The sequence below is a fragment of the Erythrolamprus reginae genome, chromosome 1 (assembly GCF_031021105.1).
Source record: "Erythrolamprus reginae isolate rEryReg1 chromosome 1, rEryReg1.hap1, whole genome shotgun sequence".
Taxonomy (NCBI): Eukaryota; Metazoa; Chordata; class Lepidosauria; order Squamata; family Dipsadidae; genus Erythrolamprus; species Erythrolamprus reginae.
In genome coordinates, this window is record NC_091950.1 from 233,075,283 (window position 1) to 233,095,131 (window position 19,849).

The 19,849-nt window shown below is 35.8% G+C and overlaps 1 protein-coding gene across 5 annotated transcripts in view; it reads left to right on the plus strand.

Moving 5' to 3' along the window:
• The window catches only part of EHBP1 (EH domain binding protein 1), a 301,779-nt gene that overhangs the window by 180,422 nt on the left and 101,508 nt on the right, over positions 1–19,849 (plus strand). For all 5 annotated transcript variants that reach the window (XM_070732534.1, XM_070732530.1, XM_070732531.1 and 2 more), the window contains 4 exons: positions 3,079–3,257; positions 3,849–3,897; positions 9,254–10,129; positions 12,617–12,760. In XM_070732534.1, coding sequence (XP_070588635.1) covers positions 3,079–3,257; positions 3,849–3,897; positions 9,254–10,129; positions 12,617–12,760 — 1,248 coding nt within the window. The remainder of the gene's footprint in view (positions 1–3,078; positions 3,258–3,848; positions 3,898–9,253; positions 10,130–12,616; positions 12,761–19,849) is intronic.

Genomic DNA, 19,849 nt, shown 5'->3' on the forward strand with positions numbered 1-19,849 from the left:
TAAGTAGAAAGGTTTTGAAGTAGAAGCAATTTTTCCCATAGGAATCAATGTAAAAGCAAATAATGTGTGCAAACCCATTAGGAAAGAAATAAAACCTTGGAATTTGGGTGGGAGGAGGAGGAGGAGGACAGTCACTGCCAAAGGAAGAAAGTGAGATGAGGGGAATCAAAAAAATCCAAAACTTTAAGGCTTAAAAAAAAAGAGGGACGCTGAGGTGGTGAGGAAGAGCATGTGCCTCCCACACACCCGGCGCGAGACTGCCTCCCATACACTGCACCAGAGAGAGAAACCCAGGCAGGTGAGAGGAGGGAACCTCCCACTCCTTTGACCGAAAGGCTGCTGCTACTGCTACCTGCTGCCTCTTCCTTCCCATGCTGAAGGGGTCCCCTCTCCTCTCGCTCGCTTGCTTTGTAGCCGGAGTCTTTCCTTCACTGTGGTAGCTCCTCGGTTTGGCTGAAGCTGAGTTGATCTGGCTGGGGTGAAGTGCCCCCTTTTGCCTTTCCACACCCAGATGCTCTGGGAGGCAACCTCACACCGGGTGTATGGGAGGCAGCTGAGGGAGTCACCACAGCGAAGTGGTTTAATCCCTCTCCAAGCACCCAGAGAAAGAAAAACACTCTGTTCACTCTGGACTGCACAGAGTGAAGGGAGCATTTTTTTTCTCTGGGTGTTGATAGAGGTTTATTCCCTCTCCCAGCACCCAGAGAAAAGAAAAAGCTTCGTTCGCTCTGGACTGCCAAAGCTTCCTTAATCGCCACCGAAAGACTCCTATGGCAGCCCAGAAAAGCCCCAGATGGCCGGGATTAAAGGGGGAATGGCAGGAAACTGGCCAGGCTTTCGTGCCACTCGCAAATTTCCAGGGAAATTTTTCTGGACTCAGCTTCTTAAGTAGAAAATAGTTCTTAAGAAGATGCAAAAAAATCTTGAACACCCGGTTCTCATCTAGAAAAGTTCTTAAGTAAGGCATTCTTAGGTAGAGATACCACTGTATTTGCTGTCTTGAGTTGTTTATAGAAAACAATAAAGGAGAATAGATAGATAGATAGATAGATAGATAGATAGATAGATAGATAGATAGATAGATAGATAGATATTTTGTGTGTGTGTGTATGTTTCCTGTCTAATCACCCTTGTATACCCAAATATGGGAGGGAGCATACTGCTTCCTTTTTGCCTCTGAACCTGTGGTCTAGAGGTTGAAGCCTACTACCTTACAGGCAGACTCCCCAGGCTCAAATCCCGATAAGGATATGGCTAGCTGATGAGAGTAAAATAGCTTGAAATAGTCTCCCTTCCTTTTCATTATCAGCCAAAATATATTATACATACATACATACATACATACATACATACATACATACATACATACATACGATCACAAGTTGGCTGGCTGGCAGTGACAGTCAAAAATGTGGCTCAGAGGCCGTAAGATGCCCAGGTTTGACATAAAAGGCTTATAAATGCTTTTGCTTGGATTTTCATTAGAGCTTTAATTGAGCTATCTTAGTTGATACATTTGATTGCAGTTAAGGAGTTGAGGCTCTGCCCAGCCTCAAATGTGGTCAATCTCAGACCATTCCTTTTCATTTTGTCTTATCTATCCCATAATAAGTCTTAAGTGCTTTGCTGCTTGAAGCTAAATAGAAAATTACAATGTTCTCCTGTTCTTTGCTTCCTTATAATTACAGTATTTCTAAATACTTTATGTTTTTACCCTGTACTCATTTACCTGAGTGGAAGATCCCCTTGATTGTAGTTCTTACTTCTACACAGGCTTACTTACTATTACACTGTTTGTTGATGAGGTGTTTTATCACTAGGGAAATCAATCATTCTTTGCTACTTGCACTTATTCATCATTATTACAGGCCTACATCCAAGTATGAGAACTTTAAACAGCAGTGACATTAAATTTTTGCAAATTACCTGGCATTGTGTATCTGTGCTGCTGAAGGGCATATGCAAGTTACGTAGTAACATTATCTGTGGGTTTGTTTATTTAACCACAGGTTGCTAATCTAACAAATAAAAATGATAAATTGCCTTTGTACTATTTTTGTTTCAATAACTGGAAGCAGTCGGCCCCACAAGCACTAAAAGCATAAATCATAATATGTATGAAGTTGACAGTTTTAATTGCTTAGCACTGGCATGCTTTAGTCAAGTGGGGGCATCATTGGTCTTTGCAAGATAGCCTGGATAGACCTATTTCTTTGAAAAATAATGCCATTGAGAACTATCAAATAGCATTTCTTTTTAACTTCTCAATTTGACAGTCTCTGCACATTTGGCACTCTGGATGCTTGCTTATTGGAATTTTTTTTTTCAAAGCCAAATAATCACATTAATGTCCGTGAATGACGGTCTTCCTTTTTTATTCTTCTTCTTCTTCTTTACACTACTGCTTGAAAGTTTTGGATGCATTCCAGATGAGCAGCTCTCACCAGTTAAGCATATGTAAGAAATATTTTTAAGAAAGAAAGAAATGGCCGTGAGGCAAGAGTAATTTTTAACTTTTATTTTTTAGAAAAGCTGAAAGAATAGGTGCTGATGTTTCAAAAGGACCCCATTTTTCATCATTTCATGTTGGGCCTTCATTTGATTTTCATAGTATTGCACATATTTTGACGTTAATTTATGTGTGTATGTCAGTGTGTGTGCAGGTACATGCCTGTGAAATAAATTACGATCAGCTTTGACCTCGGGGATGCTTTTACATGACTTGATTTTGAACAATCTCCATACGGGTGTGTAACATAACTAGACTATACAATTATGTGCCTTAAGACTTTAAGCAATTTAGGCTAGTAGTTTCATCAATGCAATTGGCCAGTTCTCATGTAACATTGGAATCCTGTGTAACACATCTTTCAGAGACAAGAGCCAAAGGCTAAGTCTCTAGATAATGACTTGAATTTCTGTCTTTTTCCAAGTTACCCTGATCGTAAACTGACAGCTTTGAAGGACCTTAACTGACATCAAAGGATGCAAATCATCCAGTTAGATCAATTAATGTTAATTCTCATCTCCCATTTAATTCTTTAATGCATTTCCCATTTTCTCTGATTTTTTTTCCAGCCAAGCCCATTACCAAGTCCTATTTTGGGGAGAAAGCCAAATGCTAGTCAGTCATTGCTTGCTTGGTGTAAAGAAGTTACAAAAAACTACCGAGGAGTAAAAATCACCAATTTCACTACATCTTGGAGAAATGGTTTATCCTTTTGTGCAATATTACATCACTTTAGACCTGATTTAATGTAAGTAGGAACATTTTACATTTAAACTATCCCATTTCTCACTTTTGTTCATTTTCGGTTTAAAAAGTGCCATCTTGTCGAGTGGGTCAGAAATGGGTAAATCACTTTATATCGTGCCATTTCTGAGGCTTTGTTCTAAATTAATACAGATTTCTCATTTTTGTATGCATTTTAAAATTCTTTTTAATCACAGGAAAACAATGACTTCAAGATGTTTATGAAAATTAGGTTACTATTAAAATGAGACAATAATAAGCTCTCGTTTGCCATCCAAAGATGACAACCAAATGTGGCTGTCATAGCCAGCCTGAAATCCCTGCCTTAATTTCTCTTTTTACATAGAAAACTATTTTTTACATTGCAAACTCCAGGCAAGGGAACAGACAATCTTTATATTTATTTATATTTATGTATTTATTCTTTTAATTTTCTACACTATTAGTTTTCCTGATCGCTGTGAAATTGCTAGTTACTGTACATTGATGTTTTATGTTAAATTGTAATTGGCTATATATTGTGGCTTGTTTTAAAAATGGGTGCTTTTTTTAATAAAAGTATTTTACATACCCACTGTGCTATTTTCCCCCTCAGTGATTACAAGTCCCTGAATCCTCAAGACATTAAGGAGAACAACAAAAAGGTAAGCATCGACAGAGGGAAAGAAGGGATAACAGATATAGCTTCAATTCTGGGTCACGGTAGATTTTTATTAATTTTGAAATGACTTTGTTTTAAAAGGCCACAATTAGACCTCCTATTCAGACTGTACTTCTTGAACACATTTATTAAGTCTGGTTTGTCATGATTTTTAACATTCATGACAAATGCTACTTGGAATTTGAGGACCATCTTTGTAGTCTCTAATTAATAGGAGCAAAGGAGAGAAAGTACGATAGAGCAGTAGGTATTTTTATCATCCTATTTTCTTTAATAATTTAATTATAAATAAAAATATCATTGTTCAGTAATTATCTTGACTCAAAGCTTTCTTGGCCTTTGCTTTAATATGAAAGGCTTCACTGCTATAGTTATAATAAGCTCTGTTTTGACTTTAGCTTTTATTTAAGAAAGAAGGAGAAGTAGAGATAAAACTTCACATGGGCTTTTATCCACCACAGTCAATTAAACTAAGCAATAAGGTGCATTGCATTTTTATAATATGCAGAATAGAGAACAGATTTCTTTTTATTGTTGGAAACAAGATTTTTGTAAGGCAAAAATATTAATGAAATATTGTCTGATAGTATTCTGGGTCCAGGTTTATAATCCTCAATAATATTAGGTAATTTAATACCCTTTTGATACAAAGGAAATGAGTTCAGTGGTTTGAGACTCAATCTAAGAATCACAGGAAGACAGGTTGGTACTTAATTCTGCTTTTACTACTCAAGACTCTCATTGTAGAAATTTCATATTTTAATTTCCATAAGATTTCAGAGCATTGGCCTAGAGGGAATCATTTAAAAATTGTTCATTTTCCACTTGATTAGACTACAACAAAACTGACATCAAATCAATTTGGTTTGTTTTATTTGCTGAATTTTTATTAGATAGTGTGATTTTCTACTTTTTAAACTGATCGCTTTTTTAAAGATTTAACAAACAACATTCAAGTTTTAGAAGAAAAACTTGCTTTCACTTCCCTCTTCTTCCTGCCGAGAGCAAATAAGAAATTTTTTGAGAGAGAAATTCGATATATAGATTTCATATAGGAAACGTATGAGACGAATAAAGTATTCCTTATGCTACCCTATGTATAGATTTCATATGTGTCTTCTCCAATATAAAAATGATTTTCCTGAAAATAAGTCATTAACTTCAGTTGCAATAACATATATGCCATTTGTTTGTTTGTTTTAAAACATAGTGAAGGTTGAACTAGAACGGGATGCTTTTTATCATTTTTGAAATTACACTTAAAGAGTCTGCCATAGTAGTTTGCTTTTGAACAAATACTTTGAAATCAACAAATCAAGTTAGTCATTTTCATTTATAAAAATTGTGATTAGAAAAAAGTGAAATTAATACTGAAACCCTTAGCCAGCTTCTCAGAAGTAGCATTGCCCTTTATTAAAGAAGCAATTGTTTTTGCTATGCTATGTGCATCTGTTCATATATATTTTCTTTCATCACTTCGCAACCCTTTGCTTGACAGCTCTACAGAATGAGCTTCCTGCAGATTTGTTTCCTGGTCTCACACAGTTCTGTCCGATAACCTGTGTGTCCTTGATTGGAATGAACACAACCCTGGGAAAAGTAGCCAATAATATATAGAATTTATGTTATGATTGTATTATCTATTATGAATAGATAATACCTAACCAATTTAAATAATAAGAGATATGTTTATGTAAAAATTCCTACATGTTTTGTCCCATTAATTGACACAAGAAAAAAATAAGTAATTTGGTGGGTTTGGACTTCAACTGCAAGCACTAAGTTCGGCAAAACATCTTCAATTGCAAAGCTACTATCCTAAATTTTCTTTTTTCAATGCGACTGTTATTGAATCTAATAGAATCGATTTCTGAATAAACACGCCTAGGCGTATCTGTAAAAACATTATTAAAAAGAGGAGGCAAAAATATATTTATTGTTAAGTCAGACCTTGGCGAGCATGTCGGTATGTCAACTTGTTTAGACAATTTATTAGAATGCTTCTTCTAGTGTCTTCATTGATTTCACTTGATATCTGTCATTTATCTGCATCTAATGCCTGTCAATAACAATTAGCCTACATCATTTATTTGCTTGTCTTCAGAATGTTTCTGGTATTTTCTTCAAAGTCTCATAGCAGCAAAAACAATGTAATGAATAACTAGAATTTGTGCTGAGCCCAAACAAACAAACAAACACAGATACCACCCTCATTTTATTTTTTATCACACAAGTATGTTTTTTTTAAATCAGAACATTTGGAGGTTTATGGAATCTGGAATTTCAACATAAGTAGGCTTCAAATTCAGGTTTTCTAGCCTACGTTTCCCAGAAATCTGTGGCACCCTGATGATCATCCACATTTCTCCATTCTAGATTTGGTAGCTCTGCCAGTAGCAGCTGACTATTTCTGCTGTCTGGCTGATCCATTTTGAAGCTGTTATAATTTATGTCCAGACTTTTAGAACAGTGCCCAGTGCAATATAATGCTGCAGTACAACTCAAGTTGTTGTAGAAATATTGTACGCTGGGAGCTAGGCAGTTCTTTTTTTGCAGGAAAACAACCAATGCAATGTAAAAATGGAGCATATTAATAAAATTAGTTGAATTTCCAATCAGATCTAACAGCAATAGTCATTCCAGATTGAGAACATAGTCATTGAGGAGAGAATGTTCAATAATAATGTCAGGGTTGCAAAGAATTCTCATTCATAACTTGCATCATGTTTTAATTATTCAAAACAATATGAGTTTTTCCTGTCTCTCTCAGTCAGACTGTGGGTTTTCATATCGTTTTCTTTTAATTATTAGAAAGACCTTCTGAAAACACAAAAACCTGTGCTGTTTTCCTCAGAAATGGCTATAAAGCTGAAGTTATGCCCACAGTCCCTTTGGTAAAGCCTTCCTTGAAATACAATACTTTTCCCAGCCTTGCCTTGGATAGTAATAATTACCTGTAAATTGAGAAACAGCTGTGATTCTCCAAAACAAGAAAAACTTGATGCAAGTACATTCTTTAATGGAATAGGAGTAGTAGAGTTGGTCGCGGTTTTTTAGCTTAAAGCTCTGTAGCAGTTTGATAGATATGAATTAATCAGTGTCTACTCTACAAAGGAAAAATAAGGATGGATGGATGGATGGACGGACGGACGGACGGATGGACAGGCAGGCAGGCAGGCAGGCAGGCAGTCTTAACACAGCACAGATGAGCTGTTGTTTTCTGTTATCCAATTAACCAATTCAAGCTAAATGACAGCAATTTCATGGCTAATAGAAGGCTGGTCAGCTAGCATAAATCCCACAATGGATTAGTATCAGGTTTCTTTCTATCTTTGTTATCTTAGTTTTTTAGTTTAAAAACCAGTCTGCATGTTTTTTTCCCTTTTTCTCCAGCTACAGGCTACAGGCTATTTTTAAAAAATGGCTAGGGCTTTGGATGACTCTAAATTCTGCTGGATACAACAACATCTATTTTAAAATTCCCTGTAATAATTGTTGCTAGCAAAAGATTACTACAAGCAGCATCTTTTCATTATCGGACTTTATTTTTCCCCCTGTACCTGATTGTGTACCTTCTGCATTTGCTGCACTGGTCCTCACAGGCAAGGGGTTCTGGTCAGCTGAGAAATTCTATTACATTAGTGGGAAAACATCATTTGAACCAAATACTTATAGCACATAGAAACATAGAAGACTGACGGCAGAAAAAGACCTCATGGTCCATCTAGTCTGCCCTTATACTATTTCCTGTATTTTATCTTACAATGGATATATGTTTATCCCAGGCATGTTTAAATTCAGTTACTGTGGATTTACCAACCACGTCTGCTGGAAGTTTGTTCCAAGGATCTACTACTCTTTCAGTGAAATAATATTTTCTCACATTGCTTTTGATCTTTCCCCCAACTAACTTCAGATTGTGTCCCCTTGTTCTTGTACTATGAGAGAAGTTACATTGCAAGAATCTTTTAGCGGATGTGTACATTAGGATGGATTGTGACATCTTACATTTTTCTGTTAGAAAAGGTTAAATGCTCTGTCTCTGCCTCTAAGGCATTAAAGAGTAGAGCTTACTCTTGTTTCCATCTGCACCAGCTCATCCTGCATTATATATCTTGGTTACATTGTTCTATGGATCTTTTTACACTATTTCTATATACTATTCTTCCATAATGTAAAATATCCAAATTGGCTCACAATGCACATGATAAATGAGCAATATCAGGATAGAGAAATAAAAGGATTCTAAGAGCAATAATACATTATAAGCATGTCAGTGTTATATTCTAAAAGACATAAACCAAACAAGTCTTGTTAAAATCAATATTTTAAAGGTTACCGAGTATATACGGTAGCCCAGATGGAATGAATATCATTTTTGTTGTGTGATTGCTCCAGGTCACCTCAAATCTTAGCTGAGTTCTCACAGATTGGAGCATGCAATTTTTAATTTCAGGTGAGAATACAAAGAAGTGTATCATCTTCTACACAAAAAATGCTCCTGCATATTGAACATTCGATGCTATGGAAAATGGTTGTAGCCTGTGCTACATTTTTCCCCAGGCAATCAATCAATAAACATTTCCCAGTAATTAAAAATAGTAGAATCGTTAAAATGATACCATCTCATTTGCTAGCCATGTAAGGCAGATTTATAAGAAAGTCAAGTATGTCAAAAAGATGGCAACTCTTTCTTGTTCAAACCTATGTTGAATCATCACTTAGAGGGTAGCTGTTAACGCCTCGGAAGTTCAGGCATGACTTTTGGTGTCTTCCATTTTGATTCTCCTACAATACTTGTAAAGTATTATCAAGATCCCAGACACACGGCATGAAAATTAAAAATATGGATTGCATTGTTAAGAGTGTTGGACCTAGATAGCTGTAGGTGGTATTTAGCGTCAGTGGCATGATCAACCAGTGAATCTCCAAAGAGCTTGGGTCATAACCAACAGTTCAGGTTTGCTGATTCCTACTGCTAAGACCTGACAGCAACATTAAAGAGAGTAGAAATGTAAGTTGAGCTCTTCTGTCTGAAAGACTCATTTTTAAAAAGTGCTTCCAATTTATTTACATGCCTACTTTGAAGTTACTATGTTTTTTAATCAATACTTGTTTTGTTTTCAGGATTGTGCTCTAGCTTAAACAAGCCATTTTCCTGATTGCATCATGAGACTTTTAATGGCAGTTTCTTGTCCATATCTCATTTAAAGCTATAGTAAATGGTGAAATCCTAGGAAATCTCTTTCAGAATCCTATGCATCGCCTGACAATTATCATACATTCCAGAGGTTTTGTATATCAAAAACACTAACTCTGTTTTTACTTCTTTTTTTAAGGCATATGATGGATTTGCTAACTTGGGAATATCCCGGCTACTTGAACCTTCTGACATGGTTTTGTTAGCCATTCCTGACAAGCTGACTGTTATGACCTATCTGTATCAAATACGGGCTCATTTCAGTGGACTGGAGCTAAATGTAGTTCAGATTGAAGAAAACAGTAGCAAAAGCACATACAAAGTCGGCAACTATGAAACAGACACAAACAGCTCTGTTGACCAGGAAAAATTCTATGCAGAACTAAGTGACATAAAACGAGAGCCAGAACTGCAGGAGGCAGCCTTTGTTTTCCAGAAAGACCCTGTATTTGTAAATGACAGCAGAGTTCTAGAGTCAGAAAGAGACAGAGAACCTCAAGACACAGCTGAGTCACGACGTTTGGCCTCTCTCCCTCCTCCTCACAGGACTATAGGTGATGCAGAGCAACCACAAAAACAACAGGGAAGAATTTCGGGAATAGCAGAACCTGAAAAAAACAGTGCAGCACAAACACAGCCCCTGTTGGGAAGGAAAAAGCTTCTCAAAGCAGACACTCTAGACCTGAGTGATCTCATGCAGATCAACAATCTAAAAAAGGATCCACTTCCCACAGCTATAGATGAGGATATAGACCGAAAAGGACGTCAGAATTGTGACGCCGCCATGTCTTTCTCAGAACCTGAAAAACAGGAGCACCTCAGCCTTAGCAATAGTAGAAAATTGGATTCTGAGTTACATGTTGAAAAAACAAATTTAGAAGTGGGAAATAAATCTGGATATTCCAACAATAGGGATGTGGATATTGCTAAATTAGATACGCTACCAGAAACTAAGCTAGAGTTTGAAGCCAAAACAGTGACACATCCAACAGATCTGCTTGGAAAAACTGCACAGGTAAGGAATCAGAAACTGCTTTCACAATGTTATAACTTCTATTACAATTTATCTTGCAATCAATTTCAGCAACATTTGGTTTCAATCAAAATAATGCTAGCGGGGGGAAATAGATAAAGATATTACTAACGGAGTGATCTGAATAAGATCTATCAGTGAGATTCCTCTCCTGGGTCAGAAGTCTCCCCTGAAAAGAGCATTTTTCCCTACAGTTGATGAATCTAGGTCTTGCCTCGGAATTGTCAGTGGGAAGGGAAAGGCTTATTATACTACTATTTAAAAAATCCATTATTGATACTCCTGTCTGCCCTGTTAAATATGAGATTGGTGTGGGGAATTGCTATTTGCCAGCTCAAATACAAATGGGGCTTCGGCAGAGATGTCACTAGGTAAGACAACAACTGGTTCCTACAATCCTACTGACTTAAGCTCTATGATCTTCTAGGAAAAGGGTTCAATAAAATGTTATAAAATTTAATCCCGTGAAAACATAAAGAGGGTTGCAACCAGAATGTGGCTCTTCTTCCATTCTCCCAACAAATGGAGGCCTCATAATTGGTTCCCAATTCGGATTGCCTCCTACCCAAGAAGCTCAACAAAGATTAGTTCTGAAATGAAACTGCCCTAGAGAGCAGAGATACAGGAGAAGAGAACAGATGGATCCTACAGTTCTGTTCTCTTTTGAATGCTAGCCAGAGCCCCATCCCCAACTGGGAAGGAACCCACCCTCTTATATCTCTTGGGGAGCTTGACATTGAGATCGCTCTTCCTTCCTGAAATCTGTGTGCCCTTGACTCTGTTTTTCCCAAGTATCCTCTCCTATCTGACTGTAGAATTTTGTCAAACTGACTTTTTAAACAACTGACTGGAACAAATCCTCCCAATTTGGCTACATAACAGCACTGGTTCTGCAGTCATTATAGTTCTGCTGTGCCTAGCAAGTGGATCTCTCTCTCTCTTCATCCAATTCCAACTCGTGTTTCAAATATATGATTGCATGTAAAACAAGACGCTTAGACTAATTAGAATTGCTATAGAATATTGGAGGATGCTTCTTGCTCTCATCCCAAAACTTTAATGTATATATTCAATAGCATTATATAACATAATTGCATGATTCGTTTTTTAAAAAATTCAAAGGGAGATTCAGGTAGTGCAAGGATGGCAGAATCCATGCCTATAGGTTCTTCTGCATAAACAAAATTTAAAAACTGTGAAGTTATGTGGGGAAAGGATGCTTAAATATATAATTGAAAACCCCAGGTTTGACTGTAATTTGGTAACATCATTAATATGTGGTATTTCCTCTTGTTCTGAAATCAACTATCATCAGCATCTTTTTAATTATTAATCATTACATGATTATTCTATTTATTGTCAATTTTGTTTGCTTCTGCTGCAAATGCTCAAGACATTGTCTCACTCTACTTTTCCACTGGGCAATCTTCATTCACTTAGCATCCAATCACACTTGGCCAATAAAATTCCTATTCTATTCCATTCCATTCCATTCTATTCTTCCATAATATTTAGTTACCATAAACCTTAGATGACTCTTCTGGTATACTATAACTTCCTTTGCTTTAGTAACTCATAAAGTGGGGAAGACGATGTAACCAGAGGTTTTTTCCCCTCAACATTAACATGCCTCCCTAACACTCTGTAGCAACTATTCCACACACCTTGCAGCTGCCCTGAACTTTCTTTTGCTTGAAGCAAAGCAGTAGACAATGTAACACAAAGCTGAACTGATGAGCAAGCCTGGCAGAACCAGTCCAACACACCGCAAGAAGGCTGCAAATGCTTGGACTTCTTTTGGGCAGTATTGTTTCCCCATGAAAATTCTGCTAATTCACAGCCCAATTAATTCTGATATAGGCCACATGGGAAGGGATAACTTCTGTTGTTCTTTGCTTGGCCCAGCCTCTTCACAGTTGCAATGGTTTTCAATTACTGGATCCTTATAAAGCGTCCTATATTAGATGGGGAAGCCAGGAAGCTGCCTGCAGTTCACCAGCATATCTAAAACTCTATTTTAATAGACCGCTCTGAGTATCCAGAGAGGGGCGGCATATACATCTAATAATAAATACTGTAATAATATATAAGTCCAAGAAAATTGCTGTTTGAGGGCTGTGTGATGGTAGTAAAAGGGGGGGAAATAAAAGTTACAACTTCATTTCACCCTACTGCAGCTCTAAATATAGTTCTCTTCTTTAAAAAATTGGAATCGTGGCCTTAATAGTTTTTGGAATGCACTACTCTGGATGCTGTAGAAACTTGTTATGGCCCTCTAGGTTAAAGTAGATTTTAAGCCACTAGCAAAGCAACCTCTCCTACTGCTTCTTGGTTTTTTGACTTCTATTTCTCTTGGAAAGTACCTCTGCTTTTCGTAGCAGATCAGTACAGTACTATGAGGTAGGTAGGCTAATTTGGGGCTTTGTTGTCTTTCAATATGACTTATTTTACCTTTTATGTGTTTTGAAGCAACGAATGTTATCAAGACAAGAAGAATTAAAAGAACGTGCAAGAGTCCTGCTGGAACAAGCAAGAAAAGATGCCGCTTTAAAGGCAGGAAACAGACAATTCTCCAGTTCAGTCATCCCAGGCCGCTCTAAGCAACTGACTGATGTAAGAAATCTTCATTATTGTGACCTATACAGAAGTGTATTTGCTTTTACCTGATTATCTGGATACGGGGATGTATTTTTGGTTAGCAATACTGTTACTGGCTGCAATGCACCAGAACAGCAAAATATGGAGAAAACAGCAGAGAATTATTTATGGGTGATTCTTGCTATCCTACAAATGCTGAGCATTGTCCTTCTCCTACTAAGAGCCGATTATTTCCCTACTGACTAAAGCCAAGGAAAGATCGCAAGTCAGTTGAAAGCTGTGCTCTTTGAGTGCCAGCCGATTTAAGATACTGCACAGATGAAAGGCAAAGTTATCTGTCATGCTGCAGCATTTCACCCAATACTGTTTGTCCCAGTGACCCTCCTTTTATGATTAGAATGAATTATTCTGATGGCTAAGCAAACCTGGGTCCAATGGGGAGGCAGCTGCAGTTGCCTATTGCTCCACCAGTAACCTCAGTGGTGACCTGAAGAGGTCTGTAATCTCTGGAGATGAAAACTAATTAAATTTTTATGCAATCCTTCCCAAAGCAGAGATTGCCTATTGTGTCATATCATGTGCTGTAATTTTGCAATTCGTAACACTTGCACATGAGAAATTGTGTGAGTGCTGCAGCAGTTATTTTGTTAATGACAACTGTTTAGCCAAAATCTTCTTTCAAAAAACAGTTGAGTTGTGTTTGCCTTGCCCCAATCCTACCTGTCTTGTCTTATCTTGACTTGGCTAGCATTTACCTGGGTATAAACTGTTAGGAGCTTTTAATTACTGGCTTCAACCTAATAATTTTTATCTATGAAAAATAATTTTCCTTCTACGCAACTGAGCCATAATTTAGGAGCATCTATCTTTTGTTAATTCTGTTAGAATGGCAGGTGGTAAGGATAGTTTATATTACTGTTTTGTTAACAATCTTTAACAGTCAATACTTCATATAGATACAATAAATGCAAAACACTTACATAGTAATATGCTTATACAGTCAGTGTTGCATATAACTCTCATTAAATTCAGTCTTTATCATTTACTTATTAACCTTCACAATGGACAGCCTTTCTGCAGTTCTCCTTATCTCAACAATTATCCAATGTCTACACACTCACACACATACACACACACACACATTCTCTTTGCTCCTTAATTGTGCCCTTACCCATCTTTGCCATATGTCTCTTGGGAGGGAATACATATTTGCCCATTTTTGTTTATTGTGCTATAATGTATTTATTAATGTTCTCTTAGTAGCCGAGGGGAAAGAGCAATTGTATCATTATTTAAGAATAATATTTTCTAGTAGGCTTGAGATAAACTTACTCCAATGTACCTTAATAGTGAAAAATTAATTTCCCATTAATTTCTTTTTTAGAGATGTTCATTTGTTATTTCATGAAAAGAAATAACATGTTTCAAACTTTTGTATCAGTCTCTTTTTTGTGTGATGGGATGGGGGTGGAGAACAGCATGATCATTTGGTGAGAAAAAAATGACAAGTGGCCATCCACAGAGGCACTTAGAAGTCTGTGGAAAAATAGGAAGGAGGAAGAGTTGGAAGCATATTTGAACAACTTTGGTTGATTTCTATAGTCCTGCCTAAAGACAGACTACTACCTCACCTGGGGTATTTTGTCTTTAGTCTAATTCAGAACATGGGAAATGAATTTTGTGCTAACTGGCATTAAATGGACAGCAGAGAAGTACTAGTTTTGATCTATATTTGCGTCCAACATATGAGTATCCTTATGAATCTGCCTATTTGCTAAGATTATAAATTGTCCTTGTTAGCCCATAATCCTGGTTTTATATGAGAGGCATTACCTTATTCTGAGTAATCCATGCCTTGTAAAATACCTTAGAAAAATGAGAAGTGGTTCACTTTGTAGCTGCAAAAGTGATTTTACTTACTTTACTTGGCCATTTTCTGGAAGCATGCTGTTGTTGTTGTTTATTACATAAATTATTTTTATTGTTTATCCTTTTGCTTCTATACATTTAGCCACTTAACACTGATGTGTTAGTTTTATGATGTGTTATATATTTTGAAAGGTAACCTGGAGGCTTTAAAACTAAAAGGCATTTAGTAAGTGAATGAGAACATTGCATTCAAATTAATTAATGTGTTCATATCAGTAGCTCATTTCTTAATTTCTCCTGGAGAGAGTAGGATGCATATTCTTGAGGACTTTGGTCCGATTACTCTCCAGGAAATACTAAACGAACAATTCCTTTGGCTGTGACATTCAATCAAGTTTTAATGATTTAATGATTTTATTCATCCAATTTTATTCATCAAGATTTAATTATTTTATTCATCCACTTATTTCCTTTTCTATTCTGTTTAGATTACCTTTGACAATCATTAAGTGTTGTACCTCATGGTTCTTGACAAATGTATCTTTTCTTTTATGTATACTGAGAGCATATGCACCAATGACAAATTCCTTGTGTGTTCAATCACACTTGGCCAATAAAGAATTCTGTTCTGTTCCCTTTCTGTTCTATTCTATTCTGCTCATTTTATCTCTTTAAACATTTCATACATGTGCAATCATCATAATAGCTCATTGTTTTGCAAGGAGTGATTACCTAACCAGGAATGATGTAATTGAACAGATTTATTTTTTAAAAATACAGTCTGCCTTGTTCTGTTGCTGTCACAATTTTAGCAACCTTTCTTTATTTAAAGATATATAATAATAATAATAATAATAATAATAATAATAATAATAATAATTTATTAGATTTTTATGCCGCCCCTCTCCTAATTGGTTTCAAAATTATTCCAAATATTTGGTTCTCCCACATAAGTCTGGATCTGTATTTATAAAATCACTAGAAATTATATTTGCTTACCTGTCTGAGATAAACTAAAGGCAATTAAAACATCTTAAAATGGCTGATACTAGTAGTGAAGATGTAGCATAGCATAACCAAAGGTGTCTGCTTGTCAAAGTTAATTTCCTTCTTTATAAAAGCAAAAACACTTTGATGCTGTGAGAATTGCACATGTCTGCTGTTAATGCTGGGTTAGAGAAAAACCTGTCTTTAAGTGTGTGTGTGTGTGTGTGTGTGCGCGCGTGCGTGTGTGTAGAAGGTGGTTTTGAGATATAGGACAAACCCCATTCTCTAAAGAAATGTGCTTCATTTTCATATTTTATCTATTTCTATTTCTTTTCTTTTTGTGGTCAAATTAAAAAAAAGAAAGAAAACCATTTTCCTCGGTATATGCCTGATTATATAATTTACCTGAATTCCACTATTGTATCAGATACTGTCCATGCTACTGCTCTTAAGGCATCAAGTCCTTTGCAACGTTTTAGAGACTTGGACAATTGGGTGTTATTATATTATTAGAAATTTTATTTCATGTGTCAGCTTATTTGGTTATAAGCGGGTCAGCTTTCATTGTTATCAACTATTGTGATATTTTATCATTCTACAATCCCACTGCAAAATATTAAAGTCAGACAAAGTAGATGCGAAAAACATCGACATGCATACTTGCTGTTGTGATTAGATGAAAAATGGACATGTGGAAGACTAGAGAGGCTGAGCTGAACAACACAATTTTTTGGAAGCATGACTCAATCCTGTCCTTGAATCATCATTTTGGGCAGATAGGATAGGCTGTTTTCTTCATAAGAATAACCTAAACCATGGTGTAAATGTTTGTTGTTGTTCCATACGTTTTAAAAAACCCAGAATAGCAACATCTGAACACATTCTTTTGCCACATTTATTTTATAAATTACCTTGCATTATTTTTCCCAATACGGCAATTACCTGATCATTTCACTATGTCAGCATCAATACAAAATTAAATACAGTAGTGCTTTTTACCTTTCTAGCGCCAAGGAACCTCTAAGATAAATATTTTTTCTTTGAAGAAATAATATCCTATTAGGTTTAGACATTGACCCTACACAAACATTACTGCCTAGGAACCAACCATCTTGTAAGGCTTAAGACACCTTAGATCCTTCTTGGAAAATTGGCAATTGTATGTAATTTTGCCATTTAAAATATTTTTAGCTTAATTGTAGAGATTGTGGCATTGTTATGACAGCAGCATCACAGTTTCTCAACACAGTTCCTGCTTATTTATGTAGGCAAAAGAAGTAGAACCTGCAGCACTATAGCACAGCTGTGCTTTCACCATTTTGGTAGAAGAAGTCTGCAGATGTTAATGAGCCACGAACTGTACTATGCTCTGGAACATAGCCCAAATTCTTGACAATTGCATATTGAAAGGTATAAGAAAACTTGTCTTCTCATAGAACTCAGTAAAGCTTCTTTACATTCTACAGAATCCCAAAACTTCCAGAAAATTTCTCACAAAACTTTAGTGGAACAATAATGTATGTAGAAGGGCAGTGGTTATATTTTGAAATTTAAGAAGGATGCTTGTATCCTCAGTGTCAGTGCACCATTTAAGGCAAAGTATTTCCATATTGAGCAAGTTTATTATCAGGTTGCTTGTTTTTGGTTCATTTCAAGTTTTGTCCCAAAGCCATAATCACTACTATACAAACAAAATATAATTATATTAGAGGAATGAATTTTATCACTACGAATTTTACAGCAGAAAAGACATAAAGAGCTCAATATTTTCTATGGTATAAAGATCATTTGAGCTTTGTTAGAAGAGGCATAAAAATTATCTGAGCCAGAAAAAAAGTGATAGACCTTACCGAACTTACACCAATAGTGATTTTGATATTTCTAGATTTAAGCAAAAAACAAAAACAAAAACCAAATAAAACTTTTTATTTTATTTTGCTGTAGGTTTTTTTAATAAAAGTCATAGAAGATATAGAAGATATTTCTCCTTATCTAGAAAGTAAAATTATTCTTCTTAAACAACTTTTTAAAAGCACTGCCAAGTTCCTAAATTACTAGGATTTAGATTATCAATAATTTTTTCCTAAACAAATCAGAAAAGTAACAGAATAGGGCTGACTACTATCAGTTAAACTTACAAGACTTTGTGTCCTTTCTAAACATATTGATGGGTGAGATTTTATATTATGTCAACCCTGCCCCTTTGATGGTAATTGGGAAATATTCATTTAAGGTTGGAAATTTAATCTGTCATGCTGATAATTGTCACCAAATTTAAATATGATCTCTAGATTGTCTTTAGATTACAAAAGAAGCAGTTACCCCCGCTAATTGATAAAAAGGTTGAACATTAATTGATAATCCAAGGGAGCTTATAACTTATTCACTATTAGTCATACGTATTTGTCTTCCAAATATACCCCTTAAAAACTGAAAAATGTGGCTTAAAATGATAAGCATATTTAGCACAATATTTAAATTATGATTATGACACTTTTTTCTGCTGCATTGTCTTATGTGAGAGAAAATAAAAAGGAACTACAGAGGAACACTTTTAAAAAGTGAACTTATGCTGATTAAAATAGTAATACATATAATTTGATACATTTTCACTGAGGAAATGCTCTCGCATTAATTTTATATTGAAGAACGAAGAATGCTTCTAATGTTCTGAATTTTTGCACTGTCTGATATTTTATCTATTGTTTGTACTGTGTTTTGGGGATTGAGAAAGGGCAAAATACATAATTTACAAATGTGCAATTTGGCCTTTGTGTCTCCGATATTTATATGCCATAAATAGAGGAGGGGAGACATATGCAGAATAAAAAGAAATGTTTAATATTAAACCACTTATATGTAACCAAATTCTGGAAGTACATGAAGCAGTTCTATAGCTGTCTGTTTCCGTTTTATAGGAAATAAGCAAAGCTGTCATTACTTCAGTCATAGCAATCATAAATTGTTTTATTATAAAAAATTGTGAGTTGTTTGAACTTTGCTTAACATTTGAGAATACCAAAAATGCCTGCTACCCAATTTAGCAGTGGGTTTCAAATGAGATCATGCAGAAGCTCCCTAATCTAACCTAGATGCAAAACTTACCGGTATATGTTTTCCTATTGTTTGTCCTTTAAAGACTGGCAAAGAAGTGGTCTCTGTTTCCAAAAGATCTGTTTTGTAAGAACCCCTCCTTTTTTAACCACTGGGGATGCTCTTTTTGTACTGCAACTAATGACCATTAATGTTTTTGCATGGCTGTTTTCATTTCATCCCAAAGCCATATGTTTCATTGCATTTCTCAGCATGCATGACAGTAGAGTTTAAATCTTTATTCATTTCATTTTAAAATGTTTCTTTTGTTCTCCTTATCATGTTTCTGGCTTTCCCAAGGATATATGCTTTGCCTTGAACGAAAAGTCACATGTGCATTACTAATTGTGTGCCATTGTATTTACATTTCCTAGTGGTGGCACTGTGAAGCTACTAATTCTTTTGCTTCACTTGATGTAAAATAATCTGAGCTTCTTTGATAGTGCTGAAACAGTATTAATTGTTTTGTACATTTCTTGGTCACTCTACTTAGGTGGTCTTCATAATCTATTAGAACTTTCAGCCAGATTTTGTAATGTCATGCCTCCAGCGGTGATTAAATTGGTAATTAATGAAGAGTCTTTGGCAATGTAACCCACATCCCATTAATTTTCTTCCCCCCCCCTTCAAATTTTTTTTAGAAGTTGTCATCTCTGTCAGAAAGGATTGCGCCACCTTGCTACAGCCCCTTGGAATCAAATCAGAGTGGCTTGATTTTTGCAGCCATTAGTAGATCAGAGCAGTAATTTCACAGTATTTTGGTCAGGGTAATTATAGTACCATGTACTAAGTAGAGTTGGGAATTTCACACAAGAAGTCCAGAAATACCAGGTGAGCTTCCTTGTGTTCACTGGGTCGTTATGATTAGTTTAATTGGGCTTTGTTTGATTTTAGCCGCAGGGATTCTTTGTGCCAGCGCATTGCAGTGACTTTCTACTCTAAGGTTTCTGACAGGAACTGGGGCAAAAATGAACTCTTTGAAGTAGGATTCTTCTAAACAACTTTTCTTTTTTCAGAGGAGGTCAGAGCAAGGAAAACTTTCATGCAAATAGTTAACCGAAGTGATCATTCAGAAAGTATTTCTGTCTTATTTATTATATGTTACAAAATGTATATTTTCCTTAACAGAAAAATTGTGCAATAAGACAATAACTT